Source organism: Sinocyclocheilus anshuiensis, unplaced genomic scaffold (assembly GCF_001515605.1).
Source record: "Sinocyclocheilus anshuiensis isolate Anshui unplaced genomic scaffold, SAMN03320099.WGS_v1.1 scaffold206, whole genome shotgun sequence".
Classification (NCBI taxonomy): Eukaryota; Metazoa; Chordata; class Actinopteri; order Cypriniformes; family Cyprinidae; genus Sinocyclocheilus; species Sinocyclocheilus anshuiensis.
In genome coordinates this window covers 948,961-958,706 of record NW_015542358.1, presented here as the reverse complement: position 1 = coordinate 958,706, position 9,746 = coordinate 948,961, and the positions used below count along the sequence as shown (strand labels likewise).

General features: G+C 38.1%; 2 protein-coding genes across 2 annotated transcripts in view; one reads left to right on the top strand and one right to left on the bottom strand.

Moving 5' to 3' along the window:
• Window positions 1–9,746, bottom strand: part of dhx15 (DEAH (Asp-Glu-Ala-His) box helicase 15) — a 39,807-nt gene that overhangs the window by 28,178 nt on the left and 1,883 nt on the right. The window contains exons 2-5 of the mRNA XM_016490652.1: window positions 6,507–6,843; window positions 4,999–5,192; window positions 4,028–4,187; window positions 1,780–1,998 (exon numbers count right to left, since the gene is read on the bottom strand). Of these exons, the coding sequence (XP_016346138.1) occupies window positions 1,780–1,998; window positions 4,028–4,187; window positions 4,999–5,192; window positions 6,507–6,843 (910 nt within the window). The remainder of the gene's footprint in view (window positions 1–1,779; window positions 1,999–4,027; window positions 4,188–4,998; window positions 5,193–6,506; window positions 6,844–9,746) is intronic.
• Window positions 7,918–9,746, top strand: part of sod3a (superoxide dismutase 3, extracellular a) — a 10,672-nt gene continuing 8,843 nt past the window's right edge. The window contains exon 1 of the mRNA XM_016490655.1: window positions 7,918–7,923. The gene's annotated coding sequence lies outside the window, so the exon portion shown is untranslated. The remainder of the gene's footprint in view (window positions 7,924–9,746) is intronic.

Genomic DNA, 9,746 nt, shown 5'->3' with positions numbered 1-9,746 from the left:
ACATATTCAGCAGCACGTATTTATAGGCTGCTGTCCCTTTAAAACCAACTGCATGGATCCAGTATAATGATACACATCCGATTTCTTTCTCAGCTGTTTACATTCATTTAAAACATAACCGACTGCGTTTACGAGAATGATCGTCGAGACGGGTACTATTGACATAATTCTGTGTGTATGTGTCTGTTCAAACATAAGGAGGAGATGCGAAAGACGAATCAAGTCGCGCGCTGTCTGAAACGCATCTCTGTGTGTGCGAGCGCTTTGCACGTGTGCGGCAGAACTGAAGAGATGCGGCTTGTGCGTGCGCTTCAGGTGTGAGTCTGTCAGCAAGACGAGACGGCAAAGAGTTGTTTTCTGCAACTTATTGCACTTAACTCTTTTTAACGTCAAGCGATTCTCTGCTATATGCGTCGAACTAAAACTTTGACCTTTTGCAACGTTTTGATTTAAGTAGCCTATTATTAAAATGATAATGATATCGCACGCCGTTGCGATATGCATATTGCGATATATATATATCTGCGATATTTCGATAATTTTGCTATATCGTGCAGCCCTAATATATACACACACATAAATATATTAGGGCTGTCAATGGATTACAATTTTTTATCTAATTAATCACACCCTTTTTCTGTGATTAATTGCACACTTCATGAAATTAAGCATAGACCATTTATCTTGTTTCAAATGTTTATTTTGTCATCATTTGCTATATTCAGCAAAGTAAACCAAAAGATTGAAGGGTGATTCTCAAAAATCTGTATTTTTTTCAAGATAAATTTAGATGTCTTTCCAAAAAAGGACTCCAAAAGGACACCAAAGAACCAAATGATATAAGGATCCCATATAAGCACGTATGAAAGAAAAGAAAATCAGAATTGTATAGTAGCCTGTGTACACCGTGCAACAGCAAAGAGCTTTTTTACATTTTAGAGAAGTCAAGTTGCCATACCGAACAGGACCACATGGAGATATCAAAAACCCATAAACCAACCGCCTACTGACTGCATATATCTACTACAGTACACACGGATCAATTCAGAATAACTAAACACAGCAACATACACATGACAAATCAAAACATTATCGGCAATGTGTGTGGAAACAATGTCTGTGCCTGTGCATAATACAATGTGCGTTCCGTGCGTCAAGAGCATTAATATAACGGACTCACGTGTGCTTACTGTACGACTCCTGTAATCGTCTTTACCTTGACTGCAGTCTTCATCTTTCAAAACTTTACTAGCGAGACTGGTTATCCAGTTGAGAAAACGTAGTTTGCGTCTCATCTGGCCGTATAGTGGTGGGATGTGTTGACAATCCGTTCAGTCTGTGCTTCACACAGCGCGACGTGTGAGGGCTCGCGCTCATCAGAGACAATCACAGAATATGACAGAGCTCGTGTTTAAAAGCCAAACACACTGGAATTAATAATTCACTGAAAACGCAATGCGAGTCTCTGTTCTCTCTGCAATCTCTGATGTAATCAGCCTGGTTTCCTTTATATTAGCGCTGTTTTGGACGGATTGTTTGAATGCATTCGCTTACTGGATCATTGGACTGAAAACTTTCCCGGATCTGATCATAAGCAGAGAAGCAACATTGGGTTCAAGGGTTAGAATAGAAATTGTGCTTCAGTAATTTTGCATTAATTGCATTAAATTATTTTAACGTGTTAAGGATTGTAAAATTAATCGCATGCGTTAACAGCCCTAGTTAAAATAAAGCACTCTCTGCATGAACCCTATTCAGGGAGGACATCAGCGACATTACCTCCTGTCCGGTGAGAAAGAGCAGCACATCTCCCTCATCTTCCTCACACATGTGGATCTGGATGACCGTGCGAATGGCCGCTTCCAAGTAGTCCCTCTCCGGCTCGGGCGTGTAGAAGATCTCCACGGGATGCGTCCGGCCGGGAATGGTCAGCAAGGGGCAGTTGTCGAAATAAACCTGGAACTTTCCAGCGTCCAGAGTGGCGCTCATTACGATGACCTGGGGAGAAATAAATAGACTGCGTTGGCTTTTGTACAGACACCATTTCACACAGCATTTGGTAAAAGCCGCTGTGCTTTGCCCGTGTCGACAGCGAGCACGTCTCGCTCTCTCTGGGGACATTATGATTGTAATGAAAGAAAAAAGCACAGAGCCATTCTGAGGTCCACCCGGCACCTTTCCACATCATGACGCGTTATAATTGCTCTTAAAGCATATTAAACTTTAAAGCTGCATGGGGACGCTGGGGCTGAGGGATCACTTGGGAGTCACCTAGACCTTATTTAACAGTCTCTGACCACATGTATAACCTTTGATTTGTTCCTGACAACAAGTAGTCATTACCCATCTGCTTTATGAGAATCGCTCCAGCGCATTTCAGCAATAAAACTCACTGCGCTTCTGCTCTCCTTGGGCTGATGGCTTTCAAATGGGCTGACCCAGCAGCAGCCGCTTTACCTCCACTAAAGCGACTTGCTGTGCATTTCTAACGTTTGTCTTCAAACAAATGAACACGCAGCTGTCAGGTGTGTGAGCGGCTTCATCGGCGACAGTCCACACACTCGCAGAATTATTTGCATTTGTTAAGAGAACAATTTCTCCTGGCTCAGCATGATTTGGCTTCAAAACTGAACTACTCACTAGTTAGCATTTCTCTCTTTTCTGTTACATAAACAGTTGTTCATTCCAACAGCAAAGGGATGATTGCTAATATGTATACGCAAGTGTATTAATCAAATATATGTATATGCACACAATATTCACCTTCCAAAATATTCAGTTTTTGGAAAATATCACCTTATTCATTATATATAGAAAGTGTTCCTGTGGCTCAGTGGTAGAGCACTGCGTTAGCAGCGCAAAAGGTCGTGGGTTCAATTCCCAGGGAACACACATACTGGTAAAAAATTTATAGCCTGAATGCACTGTAAGTCGCTTTGGATAAAAGCGTCTGCTAAATGCATAAATGTAATTAAATGTATTCAGAACACCATCAAATCCAAATTATTTCATAGTAAATGCGTGTATTATTTTGCTTTTCAAATTCACCTCCACAACTAGTGGTTAAAAAGCTGTTTATGAAATGAAACCTGGACATCCGGGAACAAATCTATGAAAGTTTCTGCAGGCTTTACGAAGGTAAATTTAAGAATTTTTCAAGACCTTTTATAGACCAATTAAAAACAATTATAAAGAAAAATATCTAAATCTGAAATCAAGGTACATGTACTTGAGAAGCAAAATTACACAAGATGTCTTGTTTTCTGAGAAATTGATCAAAATTAAGTGTTTAAGATTAGCAAGACCAAATATCTGCCAATGAGCTCAGAAAAATCAACTTAATTCAAAGGGAAACAAGTTTTCAAACCCTATTGAGGGACATCTGTGCTCATTTTAAGCATAAATTCATTTAATTTTGAAACAATCATAATTTTGACTCCCAAATAAATGTATCTTGATTTAAGGCCATTTATATATTTATACTGGAAAGCAAGACCAAATCTGAGGGAGATATTCTTTTTTTTTTTTTTTGCTGTGTACGCAACATTTAACGCCAAAACTTTAAGAGTTTCTGCTCCCACTTGAGATATTTTTAAGGCCTTAATTTGTGGAAGGGCAAATTAAATTGACTTACAGTGTACTTACCAAAGAAAGTACGGACTAATGTAAGGTTACGACATGGGTTTAGGTTAGGTGTAAGTTAAAGATTAGTACCTAGTTATTATTCAGTTATTGCAATTAATATAGTAAGTACATTGTACGTACATATAAAACATTACTGTACTATAAAGTGCCTAATTTTCTCTCTAAAATTGTGATGAAACTGAAGTAACTGAAGACTGTAAAAAATAAATAAATGTATTTGAAATGCATGAATTGTTTGGAATAAGATCATTAAGATACATTTAGAAAATAAGGTGACTTTCCATTCCATGCAGACCTAAATATTCTTCCCCTCATGTCCTCCAGTTTATAAGAATAAAAAACAACCACAAGGCGGTGCAAGCATACGATCAGCATGACATACCTTAAGGTCGGATCTCTGACGGACCACTTCTTTGAGGACGCCCATCAGAATATCTGTGGCTAAGGTGCGCTCGTGAGCCTCATCGAGAATAATGACACCGTATCGCTCCAGCAGCGGGTCGTTCATAGCCTCGCGGAGCAACATACCGTCTGTCATATATCTGTAAACACAAGACACGTTTATTCACTCATCTTTATCTCAGGTGTCGCCAAAAAAGATCAAATGTCATTTGTCCAAACGCTACAACACTACAACTCATCTTGAAAAACCACATACACATTGCTTATATCTAAATCTTTGTTTTCTACCAGAACTATAGCTGTTTCCATCACCCTATTTTAATCCGCATTTTGATGTATCGCATTAGAATCGAGTGATGGAAATGCCAGATTTTGAATAAAAATCCCTTAATTCGCAAAAAAGTTTTTACGCTCGCTTGAGGTGGTTTTTGACTTTGTGCGAAAAAGGGTTAATGCGAATAATGGGAGATGGAAATACATTTTGCGAATAAATTCCTCCAAGCGCATAAAAAAAGTCATGTGACTTTGCGCTATGGGACGGCAAAACCTGACTAACCAGCGGACCAATCTCATTCCACAGCATCTGAAATGTTGTTATGGTCATTCAGAAATGCACGAGCAAAGTCTGTCATCAAAGTATTTCTGTATAATAGCCTCGCAGAACTGTCTTACATGACTGCGTTCCCAAACAGCAGCATCCACCTCCGAAAACAATGACCGCATTCATTGTGTTTCGTCTGCTCGCTCTGAGGCGCAAGTAATTTAATATATATGAAAATTACTTTATTGTCTTAGTGATTTATAGTGCCAGTTTATCAGGAAGTGACAATTTTGTTCTCTTTGACTTGTTGGATGCAAACGATGCTCATTTGCAAATGTTTTATGCGATATTCCAGTTTTGCGCATAAGTTAAATTCGCAACTTTGGATGGAAACCCGGCTTATAACTTACTTCAGTATGGTCTTTGCAGAGCTACAGTCCTCAAATCTGATGGAGTATCCAACCTCCTGGCCCAGCATGACGTCCATTTCATCAGCCACTCTCTGAGCCACACTCATGGCTGCCACCCTACGTGGCTGTGTACAAGCCACGCCGCGCTTAGGGCCGGGAAGGGCCCTCACCATGTCCACACACCACTGAGGGATCTGAGAAAGATGACCAATTCATTAATGCGCTTTCCTGTGTTTCTCTGGTCTATCCTTGAACAAATTAATAAGTACATTTGTTAACATGGTGCCAGTCACAGATTCGTCAGAATGCCTCTCGGGAAGGTTGTGAAAAAGGGCACAACAGCTTTGGTTGCCTGAGCCTGTTAGCAGGCAGCATAATTTAAAATACAAGAAAGGAGAGCAGGGAAATATTTGATATGCAAAGGATTAATATTCAGACATGTGATAAGCTAAGGACAAAAAGAAGAAAAACCCATTTATCCACCCATTCAATATGACTATGCAACAACAATAATAATAATAATAATACTTACAACAATAACAACAACAACAATTACCGTTATTATTCTCAATGCTTTATTATTAAAATTAAATTAAAAATAATTTCACTGTAAAAAAATATATAAATAAAACTTTTAAAAAATTAAATGGTTTTTATTTTACAGTACAATAGTAATATATTTCTTTATTGATTTTAATAATTTAATAAAATACTTAAATGACTACTGACTGAAGTATTACCTGAATTAATAATTGAATTAAGTAATTATTATAATTTTACATTTTTTATTAATTTAATGTATTATTTTATCATTGCTGTTGTTCTCATTTATTTTTCCAAAAATGTTGTTTTATTTGAAAATTAAATCAAAGAAATATTACTATCATACTATTAAAAATACAATTTAATAATAATCATAATAATAATAATAATAATAATAATAATAATAATAGAAAAAACAACAATAAAACGACACATAATATAAATAATAATAATAATAATATTTTAGAGAACAACAGTAAGATTACAAAACTAATATTTATGGCCATTTTAATTTCTTTGCTTTAAAAACGTTCAAACTACAGAGCTTTGTTTTGGTGGAAAACTGCAGGGAGACTTTAGAGCTCCTATTATTGAGAACAGATTTACAAATGAATCATTACAAATTTGGGGAAGATGGTTGGTGCACGTGACATTTTTTAAAAGCATGCTATAAGTGACCCAAACTCACAGTGCTCACAGTCATGAAACTTAACTTGGAGAAAAATAATTGAATCAGAGACTCTTCCATTTGATAACTGCACTAAGCCATACTGCAACTCTCATGCTTTAACCAAAGGTACTTACTGCTTTGTTATAATGAAGAACAATCTGAACCACCCTAATTAATACCTTTAATAGCCATTGCTGAAAGATCTCTGAATGCAAGGAGCTTTTGGCTACAGGGGCCAAAGTAAGGTCTTCTGTGAAAAGTTGTAAAGCATAAGGAAACCCTTGTTTGGACTAACCTGTGTGGTCTTTCCAGAGCCTGTCTCTCCAACGAGCACAAAGCTCTGATGCCGGTTGAGGATGTCATTGAAGCGTTCTTTGTACTCCCAGACGGGCAGCTGCAGCCTCTTCTTGAGGATCTCGAAGAAGCGCGGCGTGTGAGGCAGGTTGGTGAAGGGGTTGATCTGCTGTTGCATGGCCGTCTGCTTGAGCGTGAGCATCCCGCCACCAGGCACGCCGGAGCTGAGGGACGCACTGGACACCTTGCTGTCTCGATCCCGGTCTCGATCACGGTCTCTGTCACGATCACGGTCCCGATCCTTCGGCCGGTCGTCCCGATCTCGGTCACGGTCCTTACTGATGGGAAGACATCAATAATAACACAAGAATTTAGTTTCCTGGCAAAAAGTTAATGTTCAAACTGATAGCATTCATGAGAATTTGATATTCAAGCTATGTGTTTATGCAAGCGATTGCATGACTCTGTTAGCCAACACTTACATAACATCTTATTAAAGGGGTCATCGGATGCAAAATTCACTTTTACATGTTGTTTGAACTGAAATGTGTCTTGGCAGCGTGTACACAATAGGGATGTGCGGTATACCGGTACTGGAAAAATACCGGTATATATTATATTTCAAACGGTACGATATCATCATTTTGCTCAATTCGGTATTTCATTCGCTGCTGTTCCAAAGTTCACCACTATGTGGCAGTAGTGTTGTCAAAAGACCCGGTATTTCGGTACCAAAAAAATGAAAACGTTACGGTACCAGGTTTTTTTAAGTACCGGTGGTACCGAGTACCCGGTCAACCCGGTTCTTGATGCGCTATCCGAAAGCTATCCTCTTCCAGTGTTGCCAAGTCTGCGGTTTTCCCGCGGAATTGGGCTGCTGAACACTGTTGCCGCGGGTTGTTTGTCATGTCCGCGGGTTGAAAAACGACCCCATTAACGTGATATTTAGCCCCTGGAATGCGAATTTTACCAGGGGAACGTATATATTATATTTCAAACGGTACGATATCATCATTTTGCTCAATTCGGTATTTCATTCGCTGCTGTTCCAAAGTTCACCACTATGTGGCAGTGTTACCCAAACTGACGCGAAACCGGCAAGCATGACAACGGAGAAACGACAATGGATAAAACAGGTGAAACTCACTCTACACGTCCGAAATTAATAAATAAAGAAAGCGGTAGAAGTGAAATATGGCATTACTTTGCCTACAAAAGTGATGAAAAAGGTGAACCAACCGACCTTAATTCACCAGTCTGCAAGCGCTGCTATAAACCATGTGCTGCCATGGGAACATTTGTCACTCGCTCATCCTGATTTGTTCAAGTTAAAAGATCGACAGGTAAATGTGTCTCTTTCAACTGATTTAATTTAGACTTTTATTTTAAAAATTAATTATTAATTTTTATTAATATCAGTAATATTATTTTTAGTATTAGTAATAGTGATGAAGGGCATATTACTGCTAAATATGATCGTGGTTTTGCGCAGCTTGTCAGTAAACAACGGCTCTGTTTAGTTAATGCTGCTCCAAGTGAAAGCACTCACGTGATGGAGATTTACCCACATTAGTTTTCCTGTCCAAAAATCTGCAGCTAACAAAGGAGCTATGAGCAAATAAAGACTGAAAATATATGAAGATGTGAACCCATTTTATTTATTTTTTTTTACATTTTGTTTGCACAATTTTCCTGCAGAGTTCCAAGCAGTGCGTTTAATAAAATTGTTTTCAATTCACTTATATTTTGAGGCTGGTTATTTGTCACCTATGGTATCGATTTAGTATCGATACCGAGGTATTAGATCCTAGTATCGTACCGAAGTCAAAATTGTGGTATCGAGCCATCCCTAGTACACAACCACCCTATTAATGATAAGAATCCACCAAGTGTTTTTTTTTTTATGTATCTCGATAAATCCAAACCCTTTCTCATATGACAGTGGCATCAGTCTTTGGTTTTATCACAGACCCGCCCTGAGTGAGCTGTCATCAGTCCGCCATTATTTCACCGCCGGAGCAGATGTATCATGATTTTTAATTTTTCTGTATTCATATCATGATTAATTTTTTTTATTAATCTTTGCAAATCCCCTTTCCTAATAATGGGCTAATTAGCAAGTTTCACCATGAATGCGGCCGGCTAAAGTTTACAGCCTCAGAGAAGCTTGTCACCCCACAGAAGAGAGGGGCGGGGTCAGCAGAGCTCATTAGCATTTAAAGGGACATGCACCGAAACGGCTCACTGTGAACAGAGCTGTTTTTAACAGGGTAAAAAGGGTGTTGTTTTACACTACCACTGATAAATTTTAACCAAAGTATGTTATAGACTTTTCATTAAGACGCTAAAGAATCATATCAACTTGTGGAAAATGGGCATCCGATGACCCCTTTAATAATGAGACGTCAGAGTGTTTCAGAGCTGCTGAGTTTCAGTTTATTTGAGGAAACCTGACTGACTATCTGTCTTCTGGTGGTAAACAATGTGTATGTGTATCTATTTGACCCATTTAATAGCAACTTAGTAATAGGCCAATTAAGCAATTGATTTCAGACAAACAACTCTTTTTTTTAGAAGTTTAAATAATGCAAACTAATGGCTTTCACAGTTTATGTACCATCAGAGATCAAAGTAGGTCTGTTTTAGTGTTTAAAGTTAGCGTTCAAAATCAATTCTCCTGTGAAGCAAACGAATGGGATTTTAACTTCTGCTGCACCCTTAGTTTTACTACTAAAGATGAGTGTGTTTTATTTTTTTAGATAAATGCTTGTAGCTTGGGTTGAATGGTGCACAGCGATGTCTAAATCTTTAAAGAATTTCTGTAGGTTTCTGATTTTTTTCTTTAAATGAATCAGTTGAGTCGGTTCTCAAAAGAGTTTGAATGATTCGTTCACAAACCTGATTAAATCAGTTTGGTCGTCAACTCACTGAACCAAGTGCGAAAACATATTTTGGCCAAAAGAAACTGGGACACATCTTTTGGCAAAAAAATTAAATAAATAAAAAATAAGATAAATCTTTGGATGTTTTAACAATTTGACTAAAACCGCCCGTTTTGCATAAAATCAAAAGTCATAAAATCAACCATATTCGTAAGGTGTTTATCTGTAACATTTACGCTATTCCTAGCATCACAACGTTTTAAAGGGATAGTTCATCCAAAAATGAAAATTTGATGTTTATCTGCTTACCCCCAGGGCATCCAAGGTGTAGGTGACTTTGTTTCTTCAGTAGAACACAT